The sequence below is a fragment of the Macaca thibetana genome, chromosome 4 (assembly GCF_024542745.1).
Source record: "Macaca thibetana thibetana isolate TM-01 chromosome 4, ASM2454274v1, whole genome shotgun sequence".
In the NCBI taxonomy this organism is placed as follows: Eukaryota; Metazoa; Chordata; class Mammalia; order Primates; family Cercopithecidae; genus Macaca; species Macaca thibetana.
The window spans coordinates 121,758,233-121,774,749 of record NC_065581.1 but is presented as its reverse complement, the minus strand read 5'-3'; the positions used below and the strand labels follow the sequence as shown (position 1 = coordinate 121,774,749).

Here is a 16,517-nt window from a genome sequence, read left to right as displayed (position 1 = left end):
ATAGATGGGCAAGGCCATGAGTCATCTTTGTGCAGAGAATTGAGCCCTGATAAAAATCAAGGAAACAAATGGTGAAACAACAACTTGTTAAGACAAGTGGATGCATCATTCACACTGATCCAGGTGAAACCCCAAATAACAGGATTTCTTTATCTGAGATTGTTTGATGACCTACCAAGTTAAGAAAACCAAACCAAACCAAACAAGAAACACTCAATTCCATTTTGGAGACAATATTGAATGCCTCATTTAGGGAAGCAAGTCAATGCAGCAAAAAAGAAATCAGATGTGCACTTCTTTCCTAGCTTTGCCAGTTTTATGATAAGTTCCTTAGTCTGATCTCAGTTTCTTTACCTGTTTAAAGAGAATAATCATACCTAATAGGGTGGTTGTATAAAGTAAAGGAGATTACATATCATGTTTATGAGCACCACACTCAGAATAGCTGTCTGCATCTCTGCCTTGTAGGTTGCAAACCTGAGAATTTCACATTGCATTGGCAGTTCTGACATAGTCTCATTTATACCCCATAAGCTCCGATTCATACAATAGTACAATGAGAATGCCATGCTATATCTAGAATTGCTGAGAAGACTAGATGACATAGTGTGCTGAAGGAGCTTTGTGAAATACAAAGAACTACTTAAACGAGTAGTCAGCAGATGACAGCCCATGTGCCAAATCCAGCTCACCACCTGGATTTTTGTTTGTTTGTTTTATGACTCAAAAGCTAAGAATGGTTCTTACATTTTTAAATAGTTGAAAAAATCAAAAGATGAATATTTCATGATGTGAAAATACATCAAATTCAAATTTCAGTGTCTATAAATAAAGTTTTATTGGAACACATCCACACTCACTTGTTTACATATTGTCTATGGCTGCTTTTGCACTACAATGGCAGAGTTGAGTAGTTGTGATTGAGACCATATGGGAATATTTACTATCTGGTTCCTTACAGAAAAGGTTTCCCTACTCCTGACTTAAATTAAATATAGTGACAAAAAGCATAAAGATTTTAGGGATTTTTTTGAGATTAAAAAAATTTGTAAGTTATTGGCGAAGTGTCTGCACTATAGTAATGGCTCAATAAACGGATGTTGCTGTTTATATTCCTTAATTAGGTTATTAATTCAACAAATAGTTATTGAGTGCATACTCTGCCAGATACTGCTCCAAGAACCACAGAATACAGCAATGAACATAATTGGACAAAATTCCTTTGCTCATTGAACAGATAATAAACAGACAAATAAAAATAAGTAGAGTATATTATATGGCTGGGAGAAAAAATAAAGGGAGCGAGAACAGACATTTTGAGGGTAGAAGTTGCAATTTTTAGATGCAGTGGCCAGGGGAGACATCACTGGAAAGATGACATTTGAATGAAAACCTGAAGGACACAAGGGAGTCCAGGGAGGTGCTGTGGGGGTGGTGAGGAGTATTGTTACAGGCAGGGGAAAAATACAAAAGCTCGGAGACAGAGAGAGCTTAGAGTGTTCGAGGAACACCAAGGAGTCAATGGGCTGGAGTGGCAGGGAACGATGGGGAGAATAACAGGAGATTAAATCAGAAGAGTGCTGGGTAGGTCTTTGAAGAACCATCTAGGGACTCTGGCTTTTACTCTGAGTAGGAGAGGAAGCAAGTTTTGAGCAGAACAGTGGCATGGCCTGACTCACATTTAATCCAGATCCATCAGGCTGCTCTAGCGCAAACACCCTGTAGCACAGACTGATTAAAATTTTATAAGTTGATTTGCAACATCAACTACAGCTAAATGGTATTAAATTGGGGGAATATTGCATATTCTCTCCATGGAAATTAATAAACCACTTGATGGGTACGCAGCACCTTCCTTACATTATTTAAGACAATGTCAGAATGATGAAACTGCTTCTAATTTATAGACAAAGAATATGAACTTCTCAGAATCCCACAGGGTAGTTCTAACCATTTAATTTCTGCTGATTCTCACAACTGCTTCAGCTTTTCTAACAGAATCTTTGGACTAATATGGCCTCTTTTTTTGATGCAAATATTTTCATTTGGACAGTGATTCAGGCTGACAAGGACAGACCTAGAGAATGCCTCTTTGCTGTAAGATTGTTCCTCAAGCTTTCTTTCATTACTGCTTCCATCTACCAAGGAACCTTTGTAGACATATTTTTTTTCCTAATTTCCACCACAGGAGCATTTTTTATTGTGCTAAAATATACATAATATAATATTTATCATTTTAGCTATTTGCAAGTATACTATTTAATGTCCTTAAATGTATTTACAACATTGTGTAACCATCACCAGTATCTATACCCAAAATTTTCTCATCATCCCCTGCATAAACTCTGTTCCCATTAAACAATAACTCCCTATTCCCCACTCCCCCGAGCCCCTGGTAACTGATGGATACTATGCTTTCTGTCTCCATGAAATTGCCTATTCTAGGTACCTCATGTAAGTGGAATCACATACAATATGTGACCTGTGTCTGGCTTATTTTGCTTAGCATAATGTTTTCAAGGTCCATCCATGTTGTAGCATGTATCAACATTTTACTCCTCTTTATGGCTGAGTAATATTCCATTGCATGGATATGCCACATTTGATTATTTGTTCACCTATTGATGTGTTTCTCTATGCATATATGTACATCTGTGTGTGTATATATATGTGTGTGTGTGTATCTGTGCTTTCTACATAAATAGTGTAAAATTGTTACCACCAACCCCAGAATGAATTTTCACCTGCAAGAGAAGGGAGGGTATCACCCTCCTTGATAATGCAGGTTCTCAGGTATAGATTCCCAGGTTTCCTGCCAAAAATGAGGTACATGTGTAGGTAATGTTTATTATTATTATTATTTTTGAGACCAAGTCTCACTTTGTCACCTAGGCTGGAGTGTAGTGGCGTGATCTCAGCTCACTGCAACCTCTGCCTCCCAGGGTCAAGTGATGCTTGTGCCTCAGCCTCCCGAGTAGCTGGGATTACAGGCACGCACCACCATGCCCGGCTAATTTTTGTATTTTTAGTAGAGACAGGATTTTGCCACATTGGCCAGGCTGGTCTTCAACTCCTGACCTCAGGTGATCCACCCTCCTCAGCCTCCTAAAGTGCTGAGATTACAGGCATGAGCCACTGCGCCCTGCCAGTAATGTTTATGTGTAGATAAGCTACTTAGAGTGAAGCCATGGATAAGGAAAATGACCTCAGAACACATGAGTATGAAAAATCATCTTTATTCCCAATGCAATAGAGTTATCTGTATTTTATTTAGTCTTCATAATTGCCAACAGTTTATAAAGGAATGAACTCAAGAATGTTTGGAAAACAGCTATAAGCAGTCATGTCAGGATCCAAGCTAATGGAGCCGATATTCTAACTAAACTTTTGAAAGCGGTGGCAATTCATGATGTTACTATTCCCACTGAGTCAAAAATATTTCTGGAACACAAAGAGAATGATTAAGTAAGTAAAATAGGAAAAAAATGAAATCAGTGTCACATCTGAAGATCAGAGGAGTGGGAAGCTGGTACCTGCTAGGGTATGCATGGTTGTGCCACCATATGGCATGAGTGTTGGTGTCTAGTTGGAAGGCCATATGGCAAGGTATCTGGCACACACTCACCTAGGTCTTATTCTCTTGTGGTTGCCCAATGCCATATTGTCTTTTTCTGTAAAGAAGAGATTTAAAAGATTGTTGAACAGTGTTAATAAAGTCAACAACTTCAAATGCCCTTCAAATGTCATTAAAGACAAGGAGAGACTGAGGAACTGCCAGAGTATGAGACTGAGATGTGAAGACTGAAGACCACATGGGGTCCTGGATTGGATCCTGGAACAGAGAAAGGACGTTCACAGGAACACTGGGAAATTCTGAATAAAGCCTATCATTTAGTACTGTCATATCAATGTTAATTTTTTAATTTTGGTTAATTGTCTCAGGATTATACAAGATGTTAGCATGAGGGGAAGGTGAGTGTGTTGTGCTTCTTCTGTGAGTCTATAATTACTTAAGAATAAAAAGTAAAATAAAACAACAACCAAATTTCCAGTAGCTGCTGAGTATCAGAAGCGAACTTGAGACTGGCAAATGCTGAAGCATGATGAGAGTGAGGGAGTATATATTTGCATCACAGCAGCTTTGATGCCTGCCATAAGAGTGACTCCTGTCCTTGTCTCCTTTCCGATTCCTTTGCAGGGTGTGCTGGGTGCATCATGTAACTGGCATGTGGGTGTACCCTTTCCTGGAACACATTGGCCCAGGAGCCAGAATCATCTTCTTTGGGTCTACAACCATCTTAATGAACTTCCTGTACCTGCTGGGAGAAGTTCTGAACAACTATATCTGGGATACACAGAGAAGTAAGTATTGTCTGAGGGAACATAAAACAAGAGAATTACTGCCGACAAGAGTCTATGCAGAGACTGAGGGAAAATTCCACTGTAGCCTCTTCTTTTAGCTTTCACACAGGATCTCCTGTAAAGAGCTCCATTTTTATAACTACAATATGAATTTAAGAGCTTCTGACAGTTACCCCAAAGGTTTACTAGTCACTTGGTCTTATTAGCTAGTAAAACATCCAAATCTAAAGAGGAAAGAGGCATGTCTATAAAATTTTATAGGGAAAAATGTAGTGTTAACAAAAAACACATATTAGGGAAATTTGTCCGCATTAACAACACAATACTGCCTTAGTTAGCTAAAGGGACCCCAAATTAAATAGATACATTATTAAATGTAACCAGTCTCCTTTAAAGTCACCCAGATCTCCACTTTCTATGTGGGTGCAGTCACCTGGGAAAGGTCTCACTGCCATTCTGCTAGAGCTCTATCTAAGCAGTGAGCGATGCTCCAGCCACCTTAACTCACCAGTGGCTGTCATATGGAAGGTCTGAAAGTGGCAAAGAGCTACAAGCAGTAAAAGATAATATTTCGTGGCTGCAAAAACTCTTTTAATCTGTGATTTGATTTCTCATTTGTTTCCATTTATGGCAGAGCCTCTATCTTGGCAAGGCACGTAATCTTATCCAAGCTGTGCAAAACCTGTCCAAAGTGTATGTAAAACAACATAAAAATTGAAAGGTGGAAAAAGCGCCAGCATAGACATGTAGTGATTGAGTCCTGCATGAAAATACATCCAAAGGCAAGACGGTTTGGAGATTTTAGGAAGCCCTGGCTCTTTCCTCTGACACAATCACAGCATTCTAGACATCCGCAGTAAATGGACTCTGTGACACAGACATTGAGAACCCTGCTTTGTGCCAGACACCCTGCCAGGAGCTCAATCGAATCAGACAAATAAAGCACAGTGAGTGCATGGTTACTGTGTGTGGTTACTGAATCGGACTTTTGTGTGTGTGGATCCTCTAAGATTGTACGTGTCAGGGTATTAGCCAATGTTAAATGGTCCAGGGGAATTTGAGGGTTTCTTTTCTCAGCAGCTTTTGATTTTAATCAATGTTCTATTAGAAAAAGTATCAACATTTTTAATTCTGTTCAGGCCACAGCTTGGGAACCGGTAACTAATCTTTTAATAATGTTCCACCTGTTCAATGGAAATAGCGATCTTTCTCCATTAATATACAGAAGTATTTAGTTACTTGACAAAAATATTTTGAGAACAAAGTATAAACCTTTCTCAGCTTCTTGGGAGAAAGGCTATATTTAAACTTAAATGAATGTGTCCAATATATGTTTTTCAGGAAGTATTTAAGTACCTGTTTACACTTGCATTGATTGATTTGACAGTCATTTGGCCACAGTTCTGCTACTTCTATGAGAGGATGACCTGAAAACCAGTAGAGAGAAATATCCACTCTACATTAATAGAATACTACTTTTTAGCAGTTTTGAATGAAGAGTTAAAAATGAATAATGAAATTAAGGTTTTTTTTAATGATTTGTTTGATTTATGCCATTCTCTTAAGTAACAGAAGATTGACTAACTTTTTAAAAAATTCATTTTAGATATGAAAATTAACTTTATGTACCTAGGACCATCTAGTTAGTTCCACAGAGACAGATGTTTTGTGCCAAGTAAATATCATCCTCACTTACAAGAGGGGTCACAAACTGATGGCCTCCCCCAACTTCTACCTAACAAGTTCTGTTAGGCGTACATGGTGGAATTTTTGGTTTTGAATCAGTATTTTAAAATTGGACGATTTCGGCTGGGCGCTGTGGCTCACGCCTGTAATCCCGGCACTTTGGGAGACGGAGGCAGGTGGATCATGAGATCAAGAGATCAAGACCATCCTGGCCAACATGGTGAAATCCCGTCTCTACTAAAAATACAAAAATTAGCCAGGCATGGTGGCGTGTGCCTGTAGTCCCAGCTACTCGGTGAGGCAGGAGAATTGCTTGAACCCAGGTGGCAGAGGTTGCAGTGAGCTGAGATCGCACCACTGCACCCCAGCCTGGCAACAGAGCAAGACTCCATCTCAAAAAAAAAAAAAAAAAAATTGGGAGATTTGACATAAAGGCCAGATTTTTACCTTCTTAGCAAATATTTTAAGATCTGGAAACACAGAGACCACTGTTCTCTTCTGGTGACAATGGTTTAGAATAGAGTATCAGTTATCCATTGGCTGGGCACGGTGACTCACACCTGCAATCCCAGAACTTTGGGAGGCTAAGGTGGGCGGATCACTTGAGGCCAGAAGTTCAAGACCAGTCTGGCCAACCTTGTGAAACTCCATCTCTACTAAAACTACAAAAATGAGCCAGCATTCACACCTGTAATCTCAGCTACTTGGGAGGCTAAGGCACGAGAACCGCTTCAACCTGGAGGCAGAGGTTGCAGTGCGCCGAGATCATGCCACCACACTCCATCCTCCTGAGCCACAGAGTGAAACTATGTCTCAAAAACAAAAGAAAAGAAAAAAGAATTGAGTATCAGTTATCTCCTTTAGATGAGTAACTTTCCCTCGTTCTCACCTGGCCACTTTACTCAGTCACATTAGCTGCTGGTTCTGTTAGCTGTTCAGTCGAAAACTACTCACCAAAAGAAGCGTGTTAGGATGAATTGAGGACATGGGAGTACAGTACTACAATCCTGATTATTTCACATCAGTTACCATACAATCCCCCAAGAAGAAGAAAGATTGCATTGGAGCCACCCTCCTTTTTCTATAATGGTTTTTAATAGCTCAACTCCGTGTACTTGGGTAGCTTATGTTCGCTACAACTTCAAGATAAAATTCACATTATTGCAGAATCTTACAGCTGAGAGATTGGAAATCATTGAAACCGACCCTTTCCTTTCACCAAAGGTAACTGAGGCCCCAAAATCTTAAGTGACCCTCCAGAATAGGTGATGGCAGAGCCAGTGGCTTCTAACTGATGTTCAGTCCAGTCTCCAAGTTTCCCCTTTGTATAAGGATATCAGTTGTATTCGATTAGGGCCCACCCTGATGACCTCATTTGTAAATACCCTGTCTCCAAGTAAAGTAATATTCTGAGATCCTGGGGGTTAGGATTTCAACGTATGAATTTGGGAGCGGGGGACACAGTTCAGTTCATAATACTTCACTCCCCCCCACCAGAATACATGTCCTTCACCCCCATGAAAATATGCCATCCCAACAACCCCAAACGTCTTTCAAACATCAACTCTCAAGTCCAAAATCTCATCTTAAATATCATAAAATTGGGTATGCATGAGACTCAGGGTATGAGTCATCCTGAAGCAAAATTGTTCTCTAGCTGTGTGTGAACCTGGGAAACCAGACAAAAAGTTATCTGCTTCCAAAACAGAATGGTGGGACAGGCATAGAATATACATTCCCATTCTGTAAGGGAGAAGTTACAGGAGAAAAATAAAGAATCATGGTTCCCAAGCAAGTCTGAAGCTAGCGGGGGAAATTCCATTCCATTTTAAGGCTTGAAAATAATCCTCTTTGGCTAGATGCTCTGTCCTCAGGGCTCACAGGGGAGGGGATACATAGCCCTGCCTTCCAGGCGCAGGGTCACAGGAGCCCCACCCCCACAGCCCTGGGCAATAGTTCCACCCTCTACAACCAAGGAGGAACCAGTCGCTGAACCATCTTTGAAGCCATTGGTCCTTCATTTCATCCTGTCTCTGTCCCTTTCAGTCCACGCTGTCAATGTTTCTGCTGGTATAAAATTCTCAAAAACCGTGTTGGCCTCCCATGCAAGTCATGGGGGTCCAAGCAGTCAGACAAGAGGGCACTCCGTGGATCTTTTTCACATAACCACCTCTCTATTTTTGGCATCTGCTGTGGAGGTTGATTGGATCTGTGAGTCACGTACCTAATTTCATTAGCACATGGCTGTCCAGCCACACCGTTGGCATTCTCTCCCAATCTGAGGTACTGAGGGTTAAGTACTTCAATGTAGCAGTTTGGGGAAGGACGGTTCGGACACAATTCACAGCTGAAATATTTCTGTACTTAAGCTAAGATTTTATCCCAATTTTGGTATATCTGACCAGTCTTATTAAAGCTACATTTTGTAAGACCAGAAATGAGTCTTTTCAAAACCAAAAGTTTGGTGTGAGGACAGAGAAAGTAGGCTAGCCGGGAGACAGGAGAGGTCTATGTGTGCAGAAACCTGCACCTCTTCGCCTCCCGCTGCCCGTGCAGGTCATTTCCGCCCAGGCCCACCCAGGCCTAGCAATGTCCCAGCACTGCCCCCTGGTGGAGCCCTCCCCACGGGCTGCAGGAAGGGCATGTGACTTGACTCCCTCAGCGCCCTGCAATCTTGTCTCCTCTGGTCCCAAAAGTGTATCCTGCCTCTGCTTTGTGATAGATTTCTTCCTGCCTTTTGCATGGAAATTTTATCTCTGGTTCTTGCAGACATTATTTACAGCTGTCTAATTTTTTCTCTCTACCTCACAGCTGCCAAACTAAAGTAGGTGGGAAGCCATTTTCCCTCTCTAGGTCAGTGAATAACCCCCGTTCTCCACCCGCGCTTTTGAAGATTCCAGCACTGCTGCCAAGTCAACCCATCTGCAGCAAACGCTTTGGAAAAAACAGACTTTAAAAAGAGAAGCAAATTGCTCTTAGCCCCTGATAGCCTCTCCACAGGAGAGGGAATAGGGACAGAGCTGAGGTTCAAGACACATGTGCTGTTTGAGCTGAATCTGTGCTATTTTCTTTTTTCCGTGGTTACCCAACAACGAAGGCGTGTTGTACCTTCTTGCCTTCAACCCTGTTCCTCCTCCCGTCAGATGTCCTTACTCCTCAACTTTAAGTTTTCCTTCATAGGATTTCTGAGAAGGACTTTGGAAAAAGTGCTCCAGATCTCTGCCAGTTCCTTAGCCATGAAAATCAAACATAAAAGACCATCTGGGGACATTCGTTCAGAGCACGTTACCCACATTCCACCACCACTATTCTGACAGCACAAAACATATACCAGGAGCTGGGGGTTATGTGGTGGGGAAGTCCTTCCTATTGTAAGCCCTAGCATTATGACCCTCTGGGGTTAAATTTCATAATTTTCATATTGTGGAGTCCCATATTTTGTTCTACTGCTTTCCACTAGTCCAGGCTTCTGAAGTCTTCTCTGTGTTCACTGCTTATTAATTTTATTCAACAAAGATTAATTGAGCTCCTGCAATGAGACACACGCCCTATGTTAGGTGCTGGGGATATAATCAGGAACAAAACAGGGAAGGGCCCTACCCTCAGAAAGCTTGCAATTTATGAAAGAATACTAACAAAACCTGCAAAGCGGTATTTTAAGCTATTTTGTTTCATTTTTGCTATTGAAACAAAGAAACTGAGAATTTGGTAAGATTCAAAAAATGTTTAGGTACAAGAAAAAGAAAAAAGCAAGAAGCACTTGCCAGATTTAACTGTAATTCCTAAAAATGATGAACATTTTCATCTTCAGGAACATGAAACATCATTGACTATTCTCTACAGACGATAGGCAAAGGGTCTTACTGGTCCAGTACGTACAAGTCCTTCAGGAAGAAAAACATGATTCTACCAGGATTGCGTTGAATAGAGAGAGAACTGCAGTTTAAGATTCATGAGTATGGAAATAAACAGTTCTTCTGTCTAATAAACTCTCTAGGACCTTTAAAAAAAAAATGGCTTTTTAAAATCCAAAGTCCTTGCCTTGGGAAGGGACAGGACTAAAGTAAAAATAAATGAAGTCTGTTTGAAACTCATGAGTTGCACACCTCATGTTGCCAGAAGCTAGTTTAAAAAGCAGTCTAGCTGGGGTTTCCACACAAACTCAGCAAGTCATGAATCAACTTGCAGGCTTGTCTCCCAGAGGCCATAGGAGCTGGGTGTGTCCCAGAGATGCTGTGTCCTGATTCTGTGGAAAGGGTGGGGAAGAGAGGTCACAGAGGATGTTTCTGGAGAAAGTTGTGCATGGCTTTCCTTCTTAGCTAGGAGGGAAACGGGGGTGTGTCAGGAGAGTGAATGGGAGAAGTGAGGGCAGATGAGTGGATGTGTGAGTAGTGTTAGCACTCCAGATTAAACAAACTGCTCGTAGTTTAATCTGATGCTCAAATAAAACACTTTGCCTGTATTTCTAGGTATGGAAGAAGAGAAAGAAAAGCCTAAATTGGAATGAGATCCAAGCCTAAACGCAAGAGCTAGATTGAGCCGCCATTGAAGACTCATTCCCCTCCGGCATTGGCAGTGGGGGAGAAAAGGCTTCAAAGGAACTGGTGGCATCAGCACCCCCCGCCCCCAATGAGGACACCTTTTATATATAAATATGTATAAACACAGAATACAGTTGTTTCCAAAAGAACTCACCCTCACTGTGTTTTAAAGAATTCTTCCCAAAGTCATTATTGATAATAACATTTTTTCCTTTTCTAGTTTTAAAACCAAAATTGGAACTTGGATTTTTATTTTGGCAATTGTAACTCCATCTAATCAAGAAAGAATAAAAGTTTATTGCACTTCTTTTTGAGAACTATGTTAAAGTCAAAGGGGCAGATGTAGAGTAAGGCTTTTGTGTATTTAGTCCTAAAGGTGGCTGTAATCATGAACCTAAGCCACCATAGGGACCTGAGAGGAAAGGGGACAGATGTTTCTCATTGCAATAATGTTACAGTTGCCTCAAATGAGCACTATTTGTAATAATGATGTCAATTTCATGAAAAGCCTGAGTGTATTGCATCTCTTGATTTAATCATGTGAAACTTTTCTTAGATGCAAATTCTGACTTTAATAAAGACGAAGCCACTCTGAACCTGATGTCTGCATAGTGCATCTCAAAATCCTAACAGCATTGGTGTCTCCTTTTTGTTTTTATTACCTGTTGAAAATGGGTTTACTGAACGTGGTTCTTTTCTATAATTTTCGGATTTTAAAAAATGTGAATCTTTTTGATAACTCCAAAACAATTTTTTTTCTTTTTTTTTTTTCAGACAGAGTCTCGCTCTGTTGCCCAGGCTGGAGTGCAGTGGCGCAATCTTGGCTCACTGCAAGCTCTGCTTCCCGAGTTCATGTCATTCTCCTGCCTCAGCCTCCTGAGTAGCTGGGACTACAGGCACCCCCTACCACGCCCGCCTAATTTTTTGTATTTTTAGTAGAGACGGGGTTTCACCGTGTTAGCCAGGATGGTCTCGATCTCCTGACCTCGTGACCCACCCGCCTCGGCCTCCCAAAGTGCTGGGATTACAGGCATGAGCCACCACGCCCGGCCACAAAATTGTTTTAAAAAAACTATTTTACAAAGTCTTTGACCATAATTATTTTTAAGATGAAAAATATAATGTTATATAAATTATAAAATGTTACTTAACACAAATATAAGTATTGATTGCCCAATGTTGAGAGAGATCAACAAATGATATAAAACCATTCACTCCAAAATTAGAATTAAATTTTAAAATTAAAAAATGAAAAACATTAAACTTTAATTTGAAAAAAATTTAAACTCAAAAAATTTAATTAAAAATTACAGTTACATTTAAATGTAATCAAATGCTAAAAATCTCTCTTCCTTCCTTCTCTCTGTCCCTCTTTCTCCCACACACATTCACTCTATATGCCCCATTTCTAAAAGCATAATTGATAGAAATATAGAATGCATCTAGCAGCGTTACCATATTAGTTTCCTAACTCATGGAGTTGGAACTGTTAAGTAGGAAAAGTCAAGCAGAAATCCACCAAAACAGAAAAGCACAGCAATACCACACCCTTGGAATGACTGCTGCCATTAGTGCAGGATCAAAGACTTGAAGGATCCAGAGTTGGTTTCCATCACAACTACACATATCTTACCTGTCTGACCTCTATTATGGGTTACACTGTGGTAGTGTGTCCCCCTAAAATTTATATATTGAGCCCCTAACCCCCTAGTGCCTTAGAATAGGACTGTTTTGGGAGACAGGGCCTTTAAAGAGGGGATTAAGTTAAAATGAGGCCATTAAAATGGGCCCTAATCCAATCTGAGTAGGGTCTTTGTAAAAAGGGGGAATTTGGACACACAAAGGGACACCAGGAATGTCCATACACAGAGGAAAGACCATGTGAGGGCATGGGAAGAAGGTGGCCAACTGCAAGCCAAGGAGAGAGGACTCAGAGGACCCAAACCTGCCGATGCCTTGATCTTGGACTTCTAGCCACCAGAACTTTGAGAAAATAAATTCATATGGTTTAAGCCACCAGTCAGTGGACTGACATTTTGCTATGTCAGTAACAGCAAATTAATATGATCTATGTACAAAAGATTGATGAATTTTGGAGAATGATAAATTATTGTAAGCTTACTTAGGCGGTGGCTCCACTGATATCAGTGTTTCCAGAAATCATTTTGCCTTCTGGAAACAGAAGGCAATACAAAACAATACAAAAACCACACACACACACACACACAAATACAATCCCTGGGATATCGGATGAAGGCGCTAAAATTTTCTTTCTTTTTTTTTTTCTTTGAAATGGAATTTTGCTCTTGTTGCCCAGGCTGGAGTGCAGCGGCACCATCTCGGCTCACTGCAACCCCGCCTCCCAGGTTCAAACGATTCTCCTGCCTCAGCCTCCCAAGTAGCTGAGATTACAGGCATGCACCACCATGCCCTGCTAATTTTGTATTTTTAGTAGATATGGGGTTTCTCCATGTTGATCAGGCTGGTCTCAAACTCCCCACTTCAGGTGATCTACCCACCTTGGCCTCTCAAGGTGCTAGGATTGGAAGCGTGAGCCACTGTGCCCAGCCTAAAATTTTCTTTCAGCGGGAAAACGGAGTGGCGAGGCTGGGCGCAGAGAGGCTGGGGCTGTGGTCCAGCGTGGGCTCCACTGGTGGGCAGCAGCAGCTGCCAGGAGCTCACTGAGGCCCTAGCCCAGCCGCAGCTGCTCAGACGCAGCTTTAACTAATTAATTCAGGAAAAAATGTGGATTCAGAAAAGAACCCAGTGAGGTTGAACCCCGAAGATCAGACACGGGACAAGTGGTGAAGGATACAAAAGAAGTGCTTTGATTCCTCTGGTGGAAGAAACATGTCTTTTATCTTTCTCCCTGTCCTATAAGGACTCTCCTAAAACCTTTATTTTTTTACTGTTGGGTTTACAGGCTGTGCATTTGGATCAGCTGCTATTTGGCAATATGAATTACTGAAATCCAGGGTCCAGAGTTATTTCGATGGCATAAAAGCTGATTGGTCGGATAGCATAAGACCACAAAAAGGAGACTTCAGAAAAGAGATTAACAAGGGGTGGAATAACCTAAGTAATGGCCAGCGGACTCAGGTATCATAGCTGCAAATGTCCTTGTTTTCTGTTTATAGAGAGTACCTTCTCTGCAGTGGACAGTGATCAGATATTTCACATCTAATCCAGCCTCAAAGGTCCGTTGTTCTCCAATGTTGCTGTCAACATTCAATCATTTCTCCTTATTTCACATGGCAGCAAATATGTATGTTTTGTGGAGCTTCTCTTCCAGTATAGTGAACATTTTGGGTCAAGAGCAGTTCATGGCAGTGTACCTATCTGCAGATGTTATTTCCAATTTTGTCAATTATATGTGTAAAGTTGGCCAAACGAAGATATGGACAATGACATGATGCATCTCGCGCCACCGTGATGATCCTCGCAGCCGTCCACACTAAGATCCCGGAAGGGAGGCTTGCCATTATTTTCTTCCAATATTCACATTCACGGCAGGAAGTGCCCTAAAAGCCATTAATGCCGTGGATATGGCAGGAATGATCCTGGGATGGAAATTTTTTGATTATGCAGCACATCTTGGGGGAGCTGTCTTTGGAATATGGTATGTTACTTACAGTCCTGAACTGATTTGGAAGAACAGGGAGCCTCTACTGAAAATCTGGCATGAAATGAGGACTAATGCCCCGCCCTCCCACCCCACAAAAAAGAGGTGGCTCTAAGTAAAACTGGGATTGCACAGTGCTGGTGCCTCTGGCTTGTGCTGCCTGAGAGCCCTAGGAGACATTGGCCCTAGAGTGATCACGGCTATGCTCCCACCTGGAAGACGCCAGCATCTGGCCTCCCAGTGTTTTCAGCTGTGTCCCCCGGTCCATGTCTTTTCAGAAAGTGAATATGACATCGTTGTGAAATAAAGGTTTACATCTAGTTTGTAAAAAATAAAAAAGTAAAAACAAAAATAAATTTCTTTTACCTTGCAAGGATAGCATAACGCCCTCACTATATTTTCTCAAGGCTATTTCTCTGTGTGTGTGTGTGTGTGTGTGTGTGTGTGTGTGTGTGTATGTGTGTGTCTGCAAGTGTTATAAATATTTTTATTATTTTATTTTAACTTTTAAGTTCAGAAGTACACGTACAGGTTTGTTTTATAGGTAAACTTGTATCATGGGGGCTTGTTCTATGGATTATTTTGTCACCCAGGTATTAAGACCAGTACTCATTAGTTGTTTTAATAAATAAATAATAAATAAACAACAAATATAAAATGATCCTCTCCCTCCTCCCACTCTCCACCCTCTGAATGGTCCCAGTATATGTTGTTCTGCTCTATGTGTCCATGTGTTCTCATCATTTAGCTCCCATTTATAAGTGAGAATACGCAGTATTTGATTTTTCTGTTCCTTCATTAGTTTGCTAAGGATAATGGCCTCCAGCTTCATCCCTGTTCCTGCAAAAGACATGATCTCATTCTTTTTTTATGGCCACATAGTATTTCATGGTGTATATGCACCACATTTTCTTATCTAGTCTACTATTAATGGGCATTTAGGTTGAGTCCATGTCTTTGCTATTGTGAATAGGGCTGCAGTGAACATATACATGCATGTGTCTTTATAATAGAATTATTTCTATTCCTTTGGTGATAGACCCAGTAATGGAATTGCTGGGTAGAATGGTATTTCTGTTTTTAGGCCTTTGAGGAATCACCGCACTGTCTTCTGAAATACTTGACTAATTTACGTTCCCACCAACAGTGTAGAAGCGTTCCTGTTTCTCCACAACCTCATCAGCACCTGTTATTTTTTGACTTTTTAATAATACCCATTCTGACTGGTGTGAAATTGTTATCTATCTAACTGTGGCTTTGACTTGCATTTCTCTAATGATCTGTGATACTGAGCTTTTTTTCATAAGATTGTTGACCAAATGTATGTCTTCTTTTGAAAAGAGTCTGTTCATGTCCTTTGGCCACTTTTTAATGGGGTTGTTTGCTGCTTATAAATTTATTTAAGTTCCTTATAGGTGCTGGATATTAGACCTTTGTCAGATGCATAGTTTGCAAATGTTTTCTCCAATTCTCTAGGTTGTCTGCTCAGTCTGTTGACAGTTTCCTTTGCTGTGCAGAAGTTCTTTAGTTTAATTTGATCCCATTTGTCAGTTTTTACTTTTGTTGCAGTTGCTTTTGGTGTATTCATCATGAAATGTTTGCCCAGTCCTATGCCCAGAATGGTATTGCATCCATTGTCTTCCAGGGTTTTTATAGTTTTGGGTTTTTCATTTAAGTCTTTAGTCCATCTTGAGTTAATTTTTCTATATAGTGTAAGGAAGAGGTCTGGTTTCAGTCTTCTGCATATGACTTGCCAGTAATCCCAGCACCATTTATTGAATAGAAAATCCTTTCCCCATTGCTTGTTTTTTTTGTCAGGTTTGTCGAAGATCAGATAGTTGCAGACATGTGGTCTTACTTCTGCATTCTGTATTCTGTTCCATTGGTCTATGTGTCTGTTTTTGTCAGTACCATGCTATTTTGGTTACTGCAGCCCTGTGGTATAGTTTGAAGTCAGGTAGCATGATGCTTCTAGCTTTATTCTTTTTGTTTAGGATTGCCTTCTGAAGGTTATTTCAATCATGGCTTTATATCATGATTTAGTCCACAGTGACCTTGTTTGTCTAACTGTCCCATGGGAAATCAAGTTCACACTGCTTGAAGAATTCAGCAAGTACCCTAGATAACTTGAGAAGACACAAGCATGCTAGAGGGCAATAGATAAATGGCCCCCTTTCAAAAAAAACTGGGCCATCTACCTTTGTGAAGTTTCTAGGGCTCCAGTGATCTGAATGAGACATGTCAATATATACCCTCTAAAGTAAAATCAAATTGTTTCATTTTGCATGCATTACTACTATGAAAGA

The 16,517-nt window shown here is 40.7% G+C and overlaps 1 protein-coding gene and 1 pseudogene across 2 annotated transcripts in view; both read left to right on the top strand.

Moving 5' to 3' along the window:
• AIG1 (androgen induced 1) overlaps positions 1 to 11,185 on the top strand; it is a 282,569-nt gene extending 271,384 nt beyond the window's left edge. For both annotated transcript variants that reach the window (XM_050787419.1, XM_050787418.1), the window contains exons 6-7: positions 4,199 to 4,362; positions 10,518 to 11,185. In XM_050787419.1, coding sequence (XP_050643376.1) covers positions 4,199 to 4,362; positions 10,518 to 10,555 — 202 coding nt within the window. In that variant the 3' untranslated portion in view covers positions 10,556 to 11,185. The remainder of the gene's footprint in view (positions 1 to 4,198; positions 4,363 to 10,517) is intronic.
• A 1,259-nt stretch (positions 11,186 to 12,444) lies between these two features.
• On the top strand, positions 12,445 to 14,467 carry LOC126953447 (presenilins-associated rhomboid-like protein, mitochondrial; annotated as a pseudogene).
• The last annotated feature ends 2,050 nt before the right edge of the window (positions 14,468 to 16,517 follow it).